Consider the following 21,169-nt stretch of genomic DNA (forward strand, 5'->3'; position numbering starts at 1 on the left):
GTGTTATTTTGTCTGTGTGTGAGTGTGTGCGTGTGTGTGTGTGTGTTTCTCAGGGATGTGGATGCATGACTCCAAGTCAGGGTGTGACTCTTGGCTCTATATAATCATATCCAAAAGCTCTCACTTACTCACACACACACACACACACACACACACACACACACACACACACACACACACACACACACACACACACACACACACACACACACACACACACACACACACCAGATGATGTTTCCTCCCACAGAATGATGAAAACATGACAGTGCTGACAGTTGTGTGTGTTGTGTGTGTGTTTTGGGTGTACAACAATTTTAGATTTGTTATTCATTACTCATCTCAACACTAATATCATTACTCATTGCAGAAAAATGACAACACAGTCCTCTCTCCTGTCTTAAAACAGGAAACCAGACTGTCTTGTTGTCATTCTTTTACTCAGAAAAGTAGTAGGGATACTTTTTTTTTTAGCCACGCTAGCAACCAGGCCCAATGCTGGTCGATTGGTCGGTACAGTAAATCCACTATTTTGATTCAGGTTGAAATATCTTCACAAATATATATTATAGATTGCCATGACATTTTACACAGGTATTCATGGTCCCTATATAGAGGATGAATCCTAATTCTTTTGGTTGGTGATCAAGTTTTTATCTACAACCACCTATTGGTAAAAACGTCATCACGTCATCCTGAGATGAGTGCGCACATGGGGGGTAGAGAATGACTGATAGCTGAAATTGTAAAAGTAATTCGAATGTAATGTAAAATGTTCATGTATGCTAAGAATATCCACGATGAGGGTGGCTTCTGTGTGTCTTTATTCTTTTAATTTGTGCAGGCAAACTGCAAGAATTTTAAATTTCATACATGCTAACATTACCTGTGTGCAGGGGCCTTCCTATGCTCTTAAGCTGTGCTGCCCATTTACAGTATGGTCTGGTACCATTTACAGTCTTTGTCTGGGACCCACTCATGGCTAATTTCTCACTACCTTTAGAGCTAACTTTGAGTTTTTTCGGTTAGCGATATTACTGCCAGTTGTTGCCATTCCTCAGCGGCGCACAAGGCACCCTTGAGCGCCGATATGAGACGCACCGGGCTTTCCATTAACTACAATGTAAACCCATCCGTGTCAACAGTAAACATTTAACTCCCTGACAAAGTGCGTTGGGAGTGTGGTAACATATAGTTTAAAGAGTGAAAAGACAGACACCGGAAGGGCGGGAGGGGGTGGTGGTGGAGGGGTCCAACAAACACAGGGCTTTCATCCAGGAAGCCGCTGTTCCTGTCCCGTAGTTTCACTTTCAAGTTACAATCAGCTGTTTGTTCCTTTCCCGTGTTCACAATGTTCAGTGTCATTTTCACTGGACAAAATGTAGTAGTTTTAAGCCCAAGGGGCGTGACGCCAAGGGCCCTGACGAAGCGGCGGTATGTGACGAGTTGAGATGAAAACATGTTGGATTATAACCATGGTCAATATTACACCTGCTAAACATCAGCGTGTTAGTACTGTCTTGTCATTGTAAGCATGTTGACATTAACATTTCGCTAACGTCCTAAGCAAACTCTCACAGAGCTGTTAGCATGACTGTCGACTCCTATAGCCTAGTTTTATGATGTCCTATCTACCGTGAAAACAATCAAACAAAACAAGGTGAGGTGGTGGCTTGTAGTTTTTGTAAAAATAGATATCTTTACTGTGATTATTGTAAAAGAATTCTGCTGCCCAACACTGCATGGTGTTCTGCAGACAGTGAAGAGGAGCTGTGTTTTTCTCTGGTGTGTGTGGGCCGGGTCAGTCAAACAGCAGTCCTATCCCAACACTCCCTTCTTCCCCTCCCCAAGACAGCGTTGTATAAACCTCGCCCCTAACCTCAAAACGACCACGGAGACTGTCACACATTTTGAGTTAACACACGCACGCGCACACACACACACACACACACACACACACACACACACACACAGTAAGTGAGTCTGTAACTCTACCCCATCCAGCTGTGTGTGAGGGCACTGCTGAAGGATATATTAAGAAGTCAGGTGTGTGTGTGTGTATGTGTGTGAAAACACACGTGTCAGGGGTTGTGTTGATGTAGATTAAGATGAATATTTTCACTGTATGTCATCACTAGAAATGCCTTCTGCAGGTTTATGTGATAGTCTGGGTTCAGGGACGTCGGCAGACTTGAATCACTAAAGGTGACAAAAGTTCACTTCGCTGATGCTGTGAGTAAAAAGTTTGACAACTTTAAATTCCACTTATATTATACTCATACATCCAGAACATAGAATTTAGAACATATTTTTGTTTGGATTAAACTCGTATTTCGCATTTTAAGGCATTTATTGTTGAATTATGACAACAAGTTTTGGGGAATTTTTTAGAAATGTCGGAAATATTTTGGACATTTTGGAAGACATGTTCTCCATTTACAGATTTATTAAAGGGCGGGTCCATCTGTGTTCTTTTCCGGGTTTTTCAAATGGAAACGCCCTCTCAGCCGTTAGCAAAAAGCAGTGACGTACTGTAGGTTAACAAAGTAAGCTAATCAATAAGGTTATGAATAATGTGAACGCCAGCACTAGCTGAGTCAAAGTTAGCTGTGCTAAGTTTGTAAAAAACTGAAAGAGTTAGTTTGGACCTTCTGAAGTGGGGTTGTATGTATACTCCTGTGTTGTGGGAGGTAAAATTACTGTTTTTGTGAATGTAGTCTGGTGGCTTTGAAGACAGCGATATAACGGCTTCAGTTCCCTGTCGGAACACTAGAATATTTTCACTACTTTACCTCGTCATCAGACAGCACTTTCGGAATTGAAGCTGTTATATCGCTCTCTTCAAAGTCTAACGTTGACTTTCGAACGTGACATGCTTCCATGCCAGTACTCCTGTCTGCTTCTCCGAACATGCATGGCGACCAAATCTAAGTTACTGATTGTAATGCATTGACCATAAGGATGTACAGTATATATACTGTATATGTAGCAGCTTCATCATGCAGAAACCTACGTCAGTTCACGTGGGAAAAAGCTTTTAGAAGGGCTTGGGAAAATATCATTTGACGCTAAAACATTCTGTATATACATACATTCGAACAAAGTTTGTATTTACGGATGCTACAGAATGATAAAAAAACTCCCAAACAATTGACCCGCACTTTAATAATCACGCTATAGTTGTAGGGAAGATGAAAACTGGGTGGTATTGTGTTGCACCAGAACTTGAGTTGAACGAATATTTCCTAAATCCAGCAGGTCGTCCTGTTTTTGTTCCTAAATGCTGCTTCGCCCAAAGGAGGAAACTGTCAGGACACATGACACTTGTTGATGGACAAGCTGTCAGTGGGTGGGGTTCAAAGATGTGACCTCTCAGTTACACCATGATCTCTGTAACCAGCGGGCCACCCTGCTGTGTGAACGTTGGAGTCACAGGAGCGGTTCTGATAACAGAGGTTTGGTTCAGGAATGTCTGAAGGTTGTTATTGTAGATTAGGAGGAATATTTTTACTGGAGGCGTACAGCAGATGGGAAGGGGATGGGTTTCATTACTGGAGGGACGTATGATCAGAACAACATGTCTGTGTTATTGTGAGTGTGTGCCCAGTATATGTGTGCATACACACCGTTGGCAAACGTTATACTCACACACTGAGAAGGTCAAATATCCCCATGTGCTTCAGATTATAACCGTGATCACAGCGTATGGGAAACTGCCGCAATGACCAGTGGACAGCTGCAACATGAGATTGTTGTGGCGACCGTTGCGATGTAATTGTTCTAACATGACTATGACTTTTTACAGTTCTGTTGTACAATGACAGCAAAATGTCTTGAAGTGACTATTGGCACCAATACACTGGCAGACAATTGCGTTCAATAATAAAAGCACTAAATAGGACTTCTTAAACTAAAGTTCACATGTTGTTCTGCACACTTGTGTTCATCTCAAAAGTAAACCCTCACCGTAAGTTTTCTACATGCTGACTGCATGTCACCAGTCCCACTAAGATACAGAGAAAACAGTGTGAAGAGACTTTTCTGTGTCCCATGGTCTGTTCATGCCACGCTGAGAATTTGCAACAGGAAAGCCTGTAATCAGCTCTAGTGTTGCCGGACCAATCAGAGCCTTGAGCCTGCCCCAGTTGTCATAAATTGAATTCATTGCTTCGGATTGAAGAGGAGTTTTTTGAAGTCTGAAAGTGGGATATGATGATATTTTGTTAAAAAAAAACAACAACACACATGCCTGCATCTAGACACAACATACTTATGGCTATTATTGGGTATACCCTGTGGTTCTAGGAAGGAATTTGGCTCAACAGAGCCTCTATGATTTGTTCTGTGGCTGAATATGGGTGCATGAAAGTGTTCAGAAGATGTGCGCCTCCGGCCTTCTGTTTTGTTAGAAGGCCTTGTAGTTCAGCCAAACTCAAAAACCCCAACTATTACATTGAAAAAATAAGTTATCCAAGTAAATGTCTCTTAAGTCTTGGATGACGTTATTAAACACCAAAAAATCATCACTTAGTATATGAACCGATGGACGCTCTTATAAGGCTTTCATCGCAATAGGTCGAGCCTACCCAACTCAGTGCCTTGTTTCTGCCTCTTCCTCCTCTTCTTCTTCTTTTTCTTAAAGGAACAGTGTGTAGGATCTGGCATTATCTAGCAGTGAGGTTGCAGATTGCAACCAACAGAAGCTTCTCCCGTGTGCCAAGCGCATAGGAGAACTACGGTGGCCGACGCAAAAATGTGAATGGCCCTCTTTAGAGCCCGTTGTTGTAAGAGTAGCGTAGGCCATTTGGGGCAGAGCCAGTGCATAGAGTGTATGTGGGAAGTGAGTAGTGAAGCGAGAGAGAGAGAGCGGCAGCTATGGGAGTGAGTAACGTTATCGACTCCGATCCAAAACAGTGTTTGGTTTGTCCATTCTGGGCTACTGTAGAAACATGGTGGTGCAATGTGGCGGCCGGCTCCGTTGAGAGGACCCGCTTCCTGTGTAGATATAAACGGCTCATTCTAAACTAACGAAAACAATACTATTCCTATTTTCAGGTGATTATACACTAAAGAAAACATACCTATTAATATTATATTCAATTTCTGCCAATAGATCCCCCTAATTGTTACACACTGGTCCTTTAAAGTTGTGGCAGATTAGCCACAGCGATGGCGTCCTTGTCCCAAAAGATGGTCATTGAGACAGCCCTAGCTTCTGGCAACACTGACCTCTACCAATTTCAAGTAGTGTTTCACATGTCTGTATTCAGTTCCTCCAGTCAGATGAAGTTTAATCCTAATCCTGCAGTTCAGCCAATAAGAGGAAATGTTTAGTTTTAGTTGGAGAAAAACGATTCAAATCCAGATTTTGAGCCGTTACATTAATGATCTGCTTACATCCTGAGCCAAAAAGCTACAAGTACGTTTGGCGGAAGTGAATAATAAATAGGCTTCCTTAAAACACAATTGTAGCACATCCATTCATTCTAATTGTGAATATGCAATGTGCAAAGTCATACCTCATCAAAATGAATGACTGTTTTTTTTTCCCCTTTTAAAGAGCTGCCAAGAAAATTTCAAAGCCGGGCGTTTCAATAGTTTTAATGAATTTTAATGCTGGTGTGAATGCTTTTATAAGTGCCTGAAAAAAGTGAGTCCAATTCTGAAGGAGAACTTTGAAACCTTGAATAGTTCAAACATATCAGTTTCACACAAAAAACTGCTGAATATTAATGAAAATGTCATCCAAACTCAATACTACCGCTACTAACAATCCATATTTTTTAATTCTTAAAAACATAATGAATCACTTTTAATTGTCCAAATGTGTTATGTTTGCTACCAACACACACACACAAAGCCCGCTAACACACCCACAGATGCCTGCACCCAGAACAGCAGCACTGGCAAAAATTCCAGTCTGCTTCCATTACTGGATGTGTGTGTGTGTGTGTGTGAGAGTGTGTGTGAGTGTGAGTGTTAATCTGAGTGAGACAGATGTGTGTCTGTTTCAAAGAGTGAAAGAGAAAATGTGTGACGCAGCAATTAAGTCACATGTGTCTGTGTGTGTGTGTTGCAGAGAGCGAGACAGAGCAAAAGAGGAGCACAATATGACGCAGCAGGAGTCAGCTGTTATTCTAATGCGTGTGCACATACGTGTCGTGTGCTCGTGTGTGTGTGTGTGTGTGTGTGTGTCGCTGGACACGTCCGGTGGGAATGTGTGCCGTGAGATCGCCGTGCGCGTGGCCACGGCCGTTAATCTGCCAGCATCATCATCATCATCATCATCTTTCTCATAACACACACATCTGGAGCAGGAGGCAGAGGTTGATTGAGAGCAGCTAGTGCCCCATCAGGCTTGTGGTGCAGTGATTTCCCTTCTGAGAGAAAGTGGGAGGTGTGAGGGGAGAGACAGAGAGAACGAGAGAGAGAGAAGGGGATGTCGCTGCAGCAAAAAAAAAAGCCAGCTGCGGATGGATGACAAGGATTGAGAGAAAGAGAGATGAAGGAATGCAGATATGGAAAGGAGAAGGTGTGGATGAGAGGTGTAAGAAGAGAAGGAGGTATAGGATGTAGAGAAAGAGGAAGGTATAAAAAAAGGGATAGGGTGACTTTCCCCTCTCTCTTTGTGTTCTGGTTTATAGGTTTACATGTTTGTTTGCTGTAGTAATTGAATGCAGTGTCACATTATGGGGCTTTAAACGTCATACGAGAACACACCAATGCTGGTGCTGGAGAGAGTTTGTATGAGAGAGAGAGAGGAAGAGTTGCAGGGGGGGTGGATAGAGGGAGCGTGGGATGAGCGAGAGAGAGAGAGGGTGAGGGGGAGAGTGTGTGTCGTAAATCACAGCACATCAGCGGGCGGACGAGAGGGAAAGTTGTGATAAGGATCGCTCTGGTTTCCCCCCCTTCTGAGCTTCTCTCTGTCAAGCCTCTGGCAACATTTTGTCCATCCGAAACCAAAAAAAGGTCCGTCGGGGTTCTCCTCTGAGAGGCTGTGAGGATGGAGTGGAATGAGGTGGATCTGGTGCAGGAATTCACTGTTGAAGGACAATGCAGCAAAATTAAAGTCCGCTCCTGCAGGATCACATGGGACAGCCTGCAGGTAAATACAGCACAACGGGACGCTGATAGAAAACTGCATGTTAACGTCAGCCGGGGGGGCTGATCGCAAGCAGCGCAGACTGCAGGGTGTTGTGTTGACAGCAGCAGAATGCATGACACCGTTTGTTCAGTGTCAGACAAAATTGTTAACTTTTCTGTGTATAGCTATGAGGATGCATGTCATCATTAGATTAGAAGATTAGGAGGACGTAGCAGTGCTTAGAGAGGATATAAAACTTCATCGACAGGACACAAATGTCACATTACTGACCACACTGTTTTGACTGACAGGTGATCTTTAGTCCGACCGATGATGAGGATTAAAGCTTTTCAATCAATCAACTCTTGGGTGTTGTCGAGGGCGTTTACAATGCAAATAGCGTTGCATATTGTATCCAACATGTTTTAAAATGTTAGCTTTTTAGGGGTTTTAGTTTGATGATCAAGCTTTTGCAAGTAAAATGTGGTTTTTGAAAGCTCCAGGAATATCTGCTTACTCACCTTTTTAATACATCTGTAATCATACATTACATACATATGTAGTACAAAAACATCATACAGATGTAATCACACATCTTTAATACATATGTAAGTATATGGAAGCAAAAGGCCATAAGGATTTTGATTTTACAAGCAATTGAATACCTAAATGTGAAAATATACACAGTTCATACATTAAGCCGCACAGTATGTAACACCATATTAGAGAAAAAGGTTAATTAGAACTATTCAGGTTATGTTTTATTATAAGCAAACGTTAAAGATGTGATGTAATATGATTATGTTGTGTCAAGTGTATCAAATTTATATCCTCTTTTATACATTATTGTTGATTGTTGCGCTTGGGCAACAACGGTTGTTTACCATTCATGCCAATAAAGCATATTGAATTATACTTTTAATAATACATAATTTTGAAAACCATCTTTCTAAATTGATGTGGTTTGAATTCCCCCTCTCTGAGATTTTCAGAAGATAATTTCAAGTTGTGCAACTTCAAAAACTTGATTTTAAGTGTGTTTTTTTAGGCTTTGCAAATTCAGACAGGAAACTGAGTCGAATATTATACAAATATATTCATGTAAATTTTTTTTGGAGTCAGGTAAAAAACAAAAAAAAGGTCAGCAAAATTCAGGATGTAAATTGTAAAATTAAAACATCTGGGCTTCTGAGGAGCGGTCAGACGACTGTCCTATCAGGTTGTGTCACGTAATCCTAGAGAGAGTTCAGATGAGCCGGAAACTTCAATTTTCTATTTGAATTTGAAAGGTTTTGAAATTGCGAAACTTCAAATTCCCATTAAGACAGGTGTAATTCAGACCACATAGATTCAGCTGAATGGTTTTCAAAGTAAAATATTTCAATGCTACTCAGTTAAAATTGTCACAATTACATATTTAGCGTCTTATAAAATTGTATGATGTTAGATGTTCAAGGAAAAGTTCACGTAACTCTATCTATTAACCACTGCATAACTGCTGACAAAGACGACACTCAACCCTGTCTCCTACAAAATAACGTTCCCATACAACTAAACTGCAGTTTTAAACAGATTTAAACACGTGGTTAACGTTGTAAAAAAACAAAAAAAACATCATGGTTTGGCTTACTATGACTACGAAACTGAATCAAAACGCAACAAAAATCCGAACAAAATCTTAATTTTTCTGGCCTTTTTTTGCTTCCATATAGGTACATTTACAAATTATTAAAAAGATGTATGATGATAGATATTGAAGGAAAAGTTCACGTAGCTCTATCCACCTATTAACCCCTTGCATCACTGCTCACAAAGACGACATGATAATCGTGATGTTCTAATCACTGTCTGGTCTCCTTTAAGGTGAAACCAGAGTGCATTAGCAGGAGATCAGTTTGTATCTGCAGACGCTTCATAATGCACATGAAAGTGTGAATGTGCAGAATCCCCTCAGGTCAGCAGTAAACTAATGACATGTGGCACCACTGACTGGGAAACCAGCATAATGTCATCGTCCAAGACATGATGTAATCTGCATTATGTTAGGAATACAGTGTGTCTGCATTATGTTTTTAAGAGTCAGCCTGCAGGCAGTGATCGCACAGTGTGGCTATCGGTGTCATTAATCACTGATACTGGTATTTAACATATAGCGCTAATGCTGCCAGAGTTAAGAGTCGTTAAATGGCCGGTGGGATTAATCTGTTTCACTGATTTCATATCTAAAAATGTCCATAACCCTCGGGGCTCAGTTCAGGGTAATGGGGTTCTTCATCAGCTCCTCCCTGAGTCGTGGCGTTAAAGACTCCACTGAGATATGTGAATACTTTTTGAATATTTAACAGAATTGGCTGAAGCCTCCGATCCCTTTTGAGACCATTTCTCTCTCATCTCTGGCAGAAATTGAGTTTTGAATGATGTCGTTCAAGCCCTTAAACCTTGAGGTCCAGACCCCTTAAATCTCAGTAACTACAGGCCTCTATAAATATCTCCAGCTTCCATCTTCAACTGATGTTTCAGAGCAATGCTCAGTAAACACAGATGAAGTAACTAAACAAGTGTATCAAGATTTTGATGACATTTCTGTTTTAAGGGTCAGTTCACCCAAATAAAACAACAACAAAAAAAACTGTTTTATCTTTTAGTACAAATACAATTTAGTATTAAGTGGAACTGGGACATTATTTTTAGATGAATACGTTTGTTTTGTGTTTTTCAAAAGTATTTTCTCAGTGGGGTGGCAGACAACTGTGGTAGAGATCTCAAAATGTATGTAAAAAAAAAGTTTGTTTTCTGCTAATCTGAGTGAACTGACCCTTCAGCACTCGTATCTCTTAGTGAAGCCAACAGACCATTTGATGACCACAATTCTGAGGTGGTACACAGTAAAAGAGGCTCTACAACATTGGTCGTGTTCATTTTTTTGCTTCAAGCTTGCTTCTTTGGTTCCTCTGGGTTTCATATTAGGCCCCTTCCTGTTTCTAGTTACTTTTTTACACCACATTAAATCTAAAGAAGATAAGCACCGACTATAGGCTGTATATAAGAAGTGGACGTAGTCACTGTGACGTCACCCATTGGTTTGTGGACTGCCGTTTTGAAGCCTCGAGTTCAGCATTTTGGCCGTCGCCATCTTGGTTTTTGGCTGTCGCAATGTTTTTTTTTTGCAACCAGAAGTGCCACAACAGGGTGGTGCTGAGTACAAGCAAATACAGAATAAGTCAATTTTAGGCGACCGAAACGTTATAATTAACATTCATGAACTGAAAACACACTGTAAAAGGTTAAAACACAGACAACTCCCAGACCGGACAATGCTGTGGCTGATTTATGGTCTATTTGACTCTAAATGGGACCATAATTTACTAAATGAACATCGTGCTGTATTGAAGAAGACTTGAAACTAGCGATTGAGACTGAGGTAATACTGAGGTAATAAATCAAGTGAGAAGTAGGGTCATTTTCTCATAGACTTCTATACAATCAGACTTCTTTTTGCAACCAGAGGAGTCGCCCGCTGCTGGCTATTAGAAAGAATGCAAGGTTAAGGCACTTCAGCATTGGCCTCACTTCTCAGACCTGGAGGTAGTCCATTGGCACTGACTGACTGAATAAAATAAAGAGAAACATCTGTATAATGAAATGCAATGGAAAACAACAGACCTTTATCGAGACTTTTACTTTAGTTGTTTGTGTGCTGACTCAACTGTATTGTATGTTTTGATCCTGAACATTGCGGTGATCTTTTATTGGACTTCAGTATTTTGAAAGCTATAACTGTTAAAACAGGAGAATATTTGCAGACTGACATCATCTTCATAACAGTTTGTACTCTGTGACTTTCATATGAAATATGGATAACAACCATAATCATTAGTCTCATAATGACTCAGTAATGGAAGAAACTTATACGCTAGGTGCCATTTATTAATCAATATTACTCTGCATTTAGACCCAAATGAAACTGTGCGCCTGTTTGAGGCCATTTGTAAGTAGAACCTACATTTTCCCAGTGTTGGTCCCAGGCACGTTTAAGTAGGCCTGGAATGTATTAAATTAATACATTATGCAACAAGCTATACTGATCATGTTTCATCATACTGAGTCATTTGCACGTTTTTGCTGATGGTTAAAGATCTTGTTATATTCCCCTGTTGTATTGTATTCTACTCTACAATACAGCTTTATTTGATGAAGTGCAGAGCTGCATGGTGTTGAAGCTGTCATGTTTTATGGTGTTGTAACTATTAAACCTGCAGTAGGCAGAATGTTTTTGGCATCATTGGGCAAAAATGCCATAATAACTTTTCAGCATATTGTAATTCAAGTGCTCTGAGAGATGGTTAGACTTCTGCACCTCCTCATGGCTCTGTTTTCAGGGTTTAAAAAATCTGTGAAGGTAGACTTTGGCCAATCACAGATCATTTCAGAGAGATAGAGCGTTCCTATTGGCTGTTCATATAAAAAAGGTAGCTGTCAATCACTTGTGAACTCCAATCTAACGGTCAAACTATTCAGCGCTGATCAAATATGAATCAATATTCTGTTACTGTAATGCCTATTTTCTCATGTAAAATGTTTTCAGAAACATCTGGTAGTGTACTGTTTAGCTGTAAAATGAGAAAGTTTGTGACCCGGCTGGTGGGCGGTGCTTGGTATTTCCTCAACTGATCTCAACATGGCTGCCGGGTCAAAAACTTTCTCATTTTACAGCTAAACAGTACACTACAAGATGTTTCTGAAAACATTTGAGGTGAGAAATAGACATTACAGTAACAGAATATTAATTCATGATCGTAGTTTCATAGTTTGACCGTTTGTTTGGAGTTCGCGAGTGATTGACAGCTGCTCAGAGACGGCAAGGCTCCAGCTCCGCTCTGATTGGTTGTTTTTCTCCGGTCTGTGAAATCTTGCAGATGCCATTAGGAGTACCGGAGGACACCAGAGGCACATGATATTTTTCAGATTACCTGTCTAATGCACTACTGTCAGGATATAGTGATTTTATAAAAATATATATATTTTTTAATCATATTTGCTCCAATTCTACCCACTGCTGCTTTAAGTCACAGGTCTAGAAAGTAGCCCAAACATGTTTTCCATTGGACAACATGTGGAAACAGCCAGTGCTTAGATAATTATCAATCAAATACCATTCAGAATCTAACTGATGTATTGACTATTAACACAGAGGAGAGTCCTTTTTTTCACTGCATACTGGAAATGAATGTTAACAGACCAGGTGCAGAATGTGTGTTTCTGTGTGTGTGTTTTTGTGCGTGTGTGTGTGTGTCCATAAGTGAACATAAACAATAGCAGGATGTGACTGGGCAGAAACCTTCCGCTGCTGTCTGCTCAAGGCATTTCTCCCCCTCCTCAACCCAACCACACACACACACACACACACACACACACACACACACACACATTTCTAAATACAACCAGAAATGTTTGTTCTGAAGAACATCCACAAACGCAGCTACGTAACAAAGTGTTCTGGCATGTGCCCGTCCGGTTTGATTAAACACTCCTCTGATAGTAAAATACAGGATAAAATGATCAGTGTGATTTCCAGCTGATGTTGACGTCTGTGTCACAGCCTTGTAATAACCAGGGCAGATAGGATTCCGGCGATTTTTTCCCCCCCTGAACCGATACTATAATTCTGTCACTCTGCCAAGGCCACCAGCTGCGAGCCTAATAACATTTCTGTATCACACCGAAGGTGCTCTGTGACCTAAAGTGCGAGGTGATGTGTGAGTGCAGCTATGCGCCGTAGTCTGGCATTTATCTCCTGTCACTGTTTGGGTTTTCATCTTGTCAGTGATTAGAGATGCACAGGGGGAAACACATGGACATATACTGTATTAATACATGTAACGTTTGTGTGTTTGTAGGTTCCCCGTGTGGAGCTGACCCTCTCTGAGCTCCAGGAAATGGCCACAAGACAACAGCAACAAATAGAGGCTCAGCAACAGATGTTGGTCGCCAAGGTAACTCGTGCACGCACACACACACACACACACACACACACACACACACACACACACACATAGAGCTGTTGGATGTATTGCCTGTCAGATAGTGTAAGGTTATCTACATTAGAGTCTGTCTGAAAAGGTCGGCTTTGAGGCCCCAGGAGCTGCGGCCTTGGAGGAATTTGTGTGTGTGTGTGTGTGTGTGTGTGTGTACGTGTGTGTGTGTGTGTGTGTGTGAGGATCTTGGGTCATACGTCTTCCTTGGAAACAGGACGTGATCCAGGTCAGGGTTTAAGAACTGGCAGGAAAGAACAGCTCCATTTTGAGCCAATAGAAAACCATTCAGCTGCAGTTTTTTTGTGTGTGACAACATTGTGTTTGTAAGTGTGTGTGTGTGAGACACAGATCATGGCCATTCCCACACTAGGAAGTGACCTTTGAGTCGACAGGAAATGAGGTCATCGGGGAGCTGCTGGGAAGCAGAATTGTACTCCAGGAAAAGAGGCCCCGAAAAAAAATCTGATTCTTTTAATTTGTTAAAGTCTTTCCATTCAGTTGATGAAGTGTCTGCTTCGTCTAAAGTCAACCACCAACTTTGATTTGACCAAATCGGGTATTCATTTCAAGGCCGACTGTGGTCCTGATGTTTTTTATGTGGCGACATTATGCTGATATTCAGCATTTTTTAAAAGCAGCAATTTCCCTCCTAAATGACAGCTATTAAGTGTTTCCTTCCAGCGTGTAAGTGTTCAAGTATTTCCCTGTCTTACTGAATGGAAAGGTCTCCCAGCTGCCACGTGGAGGCCGTTTCTATCCTCGTAACGTTAATGAAATTGATTGACGACTTCCAGGAAACACCAAAACACAGCTACTGTGCTGGCACCGACCTCCCTACCGCATGCACTTTTACTGCACTGTCTATGTAATGAAACAAGCTACTGTTGTGTAATGGGTTATTAGAGTGTGTCTGTGTGAACGTGTGTGAACGTGTGTGTGTGTGTGTGTGTGTGTGTGTGTGTGTGTGTGTGTGTTTCCTGTGAATGATGGGAGGCTTCTTGCCAACATTCCACTTCCTCTGTGTGTGTGTGTGTGTGTGTGTGTGTGTGTGTGTGTGTGTTGAGAGAGACACACAGGTCAGCTGTACTACGTGCCAGCATGATACCGAGAGAGGTGCAAACTGCCTCAGTCAGCATCACACATGGCAGGCCTCTCTCTCTCTCTCTCTCTCTCTCTCTCTCTCTCTGTGTCTGACTGGTCCTCCTCTGTTGGCTATATGCATGCAAAATAAATGAAAATCAATACATCATTATGTTTTTTAATTTTTACATGATGTGGTGAAAGGGTGTCAGGGTGATGCCTCGTGCTTAGCAGCAAGCAAAGTCATGAAGTATGACATTTTTCAGTGTTATACATGTAGTGTAAGTCAAAAATGAACATATCATGGCTATTGTTAGTACTCACAGGCGTCAAGATAGCAGCTTGTGGAAGACAATGAGTGCACGGGCAGAGTGCACGCAGGCAGGTAGGCCGTCTTTTTGGCTAAATTAATGATTGGACGGGTCTATTATAGTCTTGCGACAGCCATGGATACTGCATTTTTTTCTTCTTTTTTTTCCAGAGCATCTGATTTATTGATTGCTGTCGGGATGTAATGAGAATTTCACCAAATAAAAAAAAAATAATTAGTGAAAATATGTGTGTGAGTAGACTGCAGGTGTGCAGGTGTTTTAATTATTTAACTCTACTAACTCAACTTTTCTACCTGCAAAAAAGAAGTTTAAACACAGATGGGACATGTACTGATCTTGCAGCATATCTTTCTTAAAGCAGTGAAAACCAGTAAATGGTATTTGTATGAAATATTGATCAAATGATGAGGAAATGATGCCATTATCAGTGTAATAGCAGCATGTGCCACTTGCACAGCAGCAATATTTCTATTTATATCTTTCTTTTTAGACGGGATCTTTATCAGTCAGTACAAAGAAATTCTAAATGACAACTTGATGAAGGCGAATCTGTTGATACACAATAAACTCAAGAATCAGACGGCAAACTGACAGTTCAAAACAGTGAGAAAAATAAGGACAAAAAGACATGAGAGATAAAGGGTTCAAACTTAAACAGGAAATGTTCGTGTTCATGTCGCTCTAGTAAGTTGTTGATTGAGGAAATACAGTGTTTGCCTTATAGAGCGGTCATTCCCAAAGACTGGGTCGGGACCCACAGGTGGGTCGCAGGGGATTTTATTAGGGTCGCCAAATCAATTAGCAGAATTTCTTCCATAGTCTTTTATTGAACATTTATGTCTGCAGTTCACCTTTGAGCCACATGAGGAAGACTGAATGTTCGTATTGTTCTGATAATTGTAGCCTACTTATAACATTGAATCTAATATGAAAGGTTAACGTATGTTCTGTTTGTTTAACCTTCCTGTTGTCCTCGGGTCAAATTTGACCCGTTTTCAAACTTCATTATATCATAAATATGGATGTTTTTCATCTAACTCCCCCAAAATAACATGGATGGTTCCCTACTATGGTCTTTGCAAAAAAAAATGAATGACTTATGGGTGTTTTATTCAAATTTATTGCATCAATTTTGACCCGGGAAGACCACATGTGTCATTATTTGCTGCCTTTAAAAAAAAAATGTAAATGGTTTTTCAAAACAATATTCTAACTAAACTTTGACATATACCAGCCCGTGATAATCCATCAACATTATGTTCCTCTGATAATAACTATAGTCGAAATAGTTCATAATTTATGGGGGTTTTTTTAACTAAAAAATTAGGTATAATTTCACGTAAATTAGGTTTATTAACCTTAATAAAATAAAATAAAGTGTAAAACTTGTGGTAATGATTTGGAAAGAAGTTGGCCAAAAAGGTGTAACACAGAATTAGGTGATAATTTATACTGTATGTTTTATAAACAGACAAACAAGACAGAAGTTGCACGGCCGACGGGAAGACAATAGGAGGGTTAACTGATGAGAGTAAAAAAAAAAGATCCTGTTAACTCCACCTAAATGCATTTATTTGGTCTCATTTATTAAGTATTTAACATGTGTATATGTTTTTAATAACATGCATAAAACAAAGATGCGATTTATCAAAAGTATATCTCTTCAAAAAAGCTGGTTTACCTCTTCAAGATAGTGTAAGGCGATGTGGAAATGGCAATAGAGATGATCAGGAATGTTCATTTACGCACAAATTCTCACAATTTATAGATAAGGCCCGTTGTGAATTGGTACGCTATGGTTTGTCATTTTTAAAAAGTGTGTCCCCGGAAAAAAGTTTGGGTAGCACTGCCTTAGAGCATGAGAGTAGAAAGGAGGAACATGGCCTCATCCATTTGTAGTTATTATGGTAACAAACAAACTCACAAAAATAATGTGTTTCATGAAAGAAATGTTTATAGCAGGTACTCTAGCAAACTGGGGTCATGTTTTTTGCCATCACTGAGTCTGCGCAACTAAAAACGTGTCTGGAAATGAACGAAAAATCTAAAAATTGTACATGTCCTCACCTTTTTCTTCTTCTTCTAGGAGCAGAGACTGAGGTACCTTCACCAGGGAGGCAGATCTAACCAGGGACAGACACAGGTGGGCTCCAGATGTCTGTCTGTCTTCTATCAGTCTTTAATACGTCTTCTATAAGGCACCGGAACATATTTAAAACCCTTCATCTTATATATATATATATACGGTAGGGTAGTCAGTCATGACACGTGTTATGCAGGCTGACCCAGAAGTTAGCTCCACCAAGGTTCATTTGTTCGAAGCCCCACTCTAAAATGTCTACATTAAAATAGCGTTCACTAACTGCCATATGTTTAGTGAATGTTTATAAATTGGATATAGCAAGGTGACTTCAAAATATAGACTGTTTATCTTTTGTCACATTAAAAGCTGACTAAAAATGAAATGAAAATGTGTCTTTTTTTCTTCTTCTTCTTCTTCTTCTCTCTTGTTTAGTCTGAAGCTGAGAAGCTGCAGCGGCTGAAGGAGCGAGTGGACACTCAGGAGGCAAAGCTGAAAAAGATCCGAGCCATGAGAGGACAAGTCGACTACAGCAAACTGATCAACGGAAACCTCTGTAAGCCTAAACACTCTGCAGAGATTATGACTACATGGATTACAGGCGCTGCAGTACGACCACATATTAATAGTATAGTATCGTGAATAGTATGAGGGGAAACCTGTGCAAAAATGTGGCTAAAAAAATACATTGAAGGTGACCTTGAAAGTGAACTTAAATGTCATTGTCACTTTCCAAAAGTAATAGTAGTCAGAAGCTAATAAATGACATGTTGCTGTAGATGCGTGCAGGCATGCAAATATAGAGACAAACTTAAATGGGTTTAATTAGTAAGCAGTGACAATGGCAGTGATCTCATTGTACTTGAACTATTTCAGTCTAATCTGTATTGTCCTGGTGTCTGTGTCCAGCTGCAGAGATCGACCATGTCAGCAGCTTGTTTCAGGAGAAGCAGGCCGAGCTGCAGTCCGCCGTGGTCAGAGTCGACCAGGTAATGTTGAGGGATTGTTTGTCACTGAGGTGGAGTTTCATTATGAAAATCAAGCGAGTTTGAGTTGGGTGAGTTCTTAAGCTCTCTCTCTAAATGGTTTTTACCAGTTGACCCAGCAGCTGGACGACTTGAGGAGAGGACGCCTTCAGCTACACTCTGTTGCGCCAGCTCAGGGGACACACATCGGGTCCCAGGGTGCACCCGCTGGCCAGAAAGGATCACCCCTGTCTGGGCCCGCGGCCCTGGAACTGAGGAAACTCTACCAGGAGCTGCAGGTAAAAATACACCAACTCCTTCTTTCAGCATTAAAAAAAGAAGAGAAGAGCGTATAAGACTTCTTATGCTGTGCGTTTTCAGGCTCGTAACCGTCATAACCTGGAGCAGAGCAGCAAGTTGGCCCAGAACAAGGAGCTGCTGAACAAGAGGAACGCCCAGGTGACGGTGATGGATCAACGCATCGGAGATCTGAGAGACCGGCTGCATAAGAAGAGAGCAGAAGTACACGAATCAGCTAATGGAAACACACCTCATTTGTGTTTCATTTCTCTTGACTGTTGGATTTAAAGTTAGCTTGACAGTTCCTGTAGGTCTAACACTGTGCGTCTATCTTTGCTTCAGCTGACTCGTATGAACGGAGGAGGAGTTCTGTCCTCGCCTCAGACCTCTTCCCACCCAGGAGGTGGAGTTTCAGGGCGAGTAGCGGCTGTCTGCCCCTACATCCAGGTTCCAGCGGAGGGAAGACAGGAGGCGGGGTACAACCTGCCACCCGACCCACCGCCCAAACCCAAACCGCTCAGCCACATCCGCTCACTCTCAGGTTGGCACAACAAGTTTTTGTTTTGTTTGTTAGATATCTTAAAGGGATAATTCGGGTGTTTTGAAATGGGGTCGTATGAGGTACTTATCCATAGGCAGTGTATTACCTGCTGGAGATGACGGTCGGCAGTTTGGAGAAGCAGACGGGAGTTACAACACGGAAGCAAAGCAATGGGGCCGGCAGCAAAACATATTTTAGCCACCTTAAAGAAAGGCCCTCCTAAAGAAATCAATATCCGTTTACGTGCCATCAGACAGCTATGTATTCTATGTTTCTGATGGGGAACTGAAGCCGCTATCAAAGCAACCAGACTCCATTGGGGAAAAAACAGTAATTTTACCTCGCAGAACACGGGAGCTGCTGGTCTACTGCTGCCTCCATCAGTTAGTCTGTTTGTGTTATTATGTGGATAGTTCAGATTCACCAAAGTCACACAACAGCACAAACAAACTACCCCATCGCAAAATATGTTTTGCTGCCGGCCCCGTTCACAGCAGCATATTGCTTTGCTTCTGTGTTGTAACTCCTCTCTGCTTGTCCAAGCTGGTGGTGTGCCAACCATCATCTACTGTAGGTAATACACTGACTATGGATAAGTATCTCATACAACCCCACTTCAAAACACCCAAACGATCCCTCTAAGACGCTGCACAAGATATGGATCAGTTTGTTCGCCGTCTTTCACTTCAGAGTGTTCTTATGTCTCTTATCTTATATCTCTGTCCGGCCTCTAACTTGCTGTCTATTTCCTTTTCCTGTCTGTTGGCTCCTTTTTTTCCTCTTCCCTTATCTGTTGTTGTTGTTATCTTAATTGTGGTGTGTGTTCGTGTTATCGGTGATCTTGTGATAATTGTTTTGTCACTTGTTGATGTCGTCGTGGTGGTGCTTGCTGTTGTGACTGTTCCTGTTCCTGTTTTGTGACACCATCGTGATGTCATCGTCATGGTGTTGTTGATTGATGTCGTTTTGGTGGTTGTTGCTGTCGTGGTTGGTCTATGTTACTGTCTCTTTCGTGGTGGGTGTGGCCATGCAGAGGAGGACAGGACTGGCATCAGGAAGCCTCCCAGCCAATGGAAAGTGTCAGATTTAGACATCGTCCTGTCAGAGCCCACTGAGACGTGGGAGGGACCTCGGTCCCCTCAGGGGGGCGATAGTGACAACAGTGAGTCCCTGGAAGACGCTAGAGAAACCCTCTAGCTCCATTGGTGATAGTATAGATTAGCAGCACCTGTTTCCTCACTACTTCATCTGCACCTTAAAGTTACTACAAGGAACTTCTAACTGGTTATAAAAGCGTCTCGATTTAATACTGATGCTTCTACTTAAGCAAACGACACCATCAGCAAGAATGTTGTCTATTTCTATATAGTTATTCTTAATGCTTGTCATCGGGTCCAATTCTACGCAAAATCTGACGAATTTGCGGCAAGCACGTTCACCAGAAACGCCTTCAGCTCAGACTCCAGCGAGGCCTTCGGCAGTGACCAGCCCGTCAGGGGCAGACCCAGATCCGGCTTCGCTGGCGCCTTCGAACTGCAGTCGGACTTCTGGCGGGAGGTGGAGAGCTTTGCACAGCGGCTCATCCTCCGGCCAGGAGCAGAGCTTTGCCTCGCAACACCGACACCACGCTGCTGGAGGCCCAGGCCGTATTGCTGAGCCCGCTGGAGGGATTGGCGGCAAGGGAGAACCAGAACCAGGACTGCGTTGGGCAGACTGTCAGACTCTGCTGCAGTAAAATGAGAGGTTTTCTAAAGGGACTCTGGTGCTCAGAAACACTACCGCTTTTGTCTAAATGAACACAATTCAAAGTTCCTCGTAGTAGCTTAAAGGTGCAGTGGGTCTGTTGATAGTATTTCCTGCATGTTTCCCAACATACTTATGTTTTATTGAGCCGTAATCCCAAAAAACAGACACGTTCTTAGTTTGAGTCCTGGGCTGAGAAATCGAAGGGTGCCTTCAAACCAAGAACGCTGTGGAGTGCTTTGGTCTAACTATGCAGAACAGATGGTTGGGAGAACATAATTGAATCAGCTACAGAAAATGACCTCAAAATGTATGGGTCATGTGTATAAGGACACAGACATGACATCTGATAGCCAGCAGCTGCTCGGGGTTAGGAAGCCTAGCGTAAGAAAATAAACTGAGGGCAAACCAGAGTCTGGACTGAGGCTCATATTCAATTACGTCTTCCTACCTGGTGTGAGAAATTAGCCTTTTCTCCTCATTTCCAGACCTTTATGCTAAACTAAGCTAACGTCACATGTCCGAAGCTTCATATTATATGAGATATGAGACTCTCAACTACTCTCGGCAAGAAAGCAAATAAGTGTTTTTCCCCAAAATGTGGAACTATTCCTTTAACACATTATTGAGTGTAGTTAATAATCACACTAGCCTAACTTATTAATGTCAACATCCAGTCCACATGGCTAGAATCAGCTTTGTCAACATATAACACAGCCTTGCCTCATTAACCACTGACCATTCTGCAGTATACACCCATGCAGGCTGGAAGTAGCACAGCAGTTCTACTCACTTAACTGCTGGGTGTGAGTGAAGTGTCCTGAACCAGCACTGATACAAATCCCATTGTGCTCTTGAATGCCAAAGCAAATGCAACAGCTCTATTTATTGTCCCAGCTTATGTAATGTGGAAAACACGTAGTTGTAAATCGTGTCAACAGTCTAACGAATGACACGACACATGAATGAAAGGAAGTCTGAGGTATACGCTTGTAGCTATATACAGTCT

General features: G+C 41.6%; 1 protein-coding gene across 7 annotated transcripts in view; it reads left to right on the forward strand.

Moving 5' to 3' along the window:
- Positions 1–21,169, forward strand: part of LOC141752059 (apoptosis-stimulating of p53 protein 1-like) — a 65,160-nt gene that overhangs the window by 25,948 nt on the left and 18,043 nt on the right. For 3 of the 7 annotated variants that reach the window (XM_074609846.1, XM_074609845.1, XM_074609850.1), the window contains 8 exons: positions 12,982–13,077; positions 16,618–16,674; positions 17,047–17,167; positions 17,521–17,600; positions 17,708–17,875; positions 17,958–18,098; positions 18,219–18,417; positions 19,451–19,579. In XM_074609846.1, coding sequence (XP_074465947.1) covers positions 12,982–13,077; positions 16,618–16,674; positions 17,047–17,167; positions 17,521–17,600; positions 17,708–17,875; positions 17,958–18,098; positions 18,219–18,417; positions 19,451–19,579 — 991 coding nt within the window. Of the gene's footprint in view, positions 1–6,867; positions 7,106–12,981; positions 13,078–16,617; positions 16,675–17,046; positions 17,168–17,520; positions 17,601–17,707; positions 17,876–17,957; positions 18,099–18,218; positions 18,418–19,450; positions 19,580–21,169 lie in introns of those variants that run through there. The other 4 variants (XM_074609848.1, XM_074609849.1, XM_074609851.1 and 1 more) reach the window with 2 other exon arrangements.

This window comes from Sebastes fasciatus, chromosome 15 (assembly GCF_043250625.1).
Source record: "Sebastes fasciatus isolate fSebFas1 chromosome 15, fSebFas1.pri, whole genome shotgun sequence".
NCBI classification, from domain to species: domain Eukaryota; kingdom Metazoa; phylum Chordata; class Actinopteri; order Perciformes; family Sebastidae; genus Sebastes; species Sebastes fasciatus.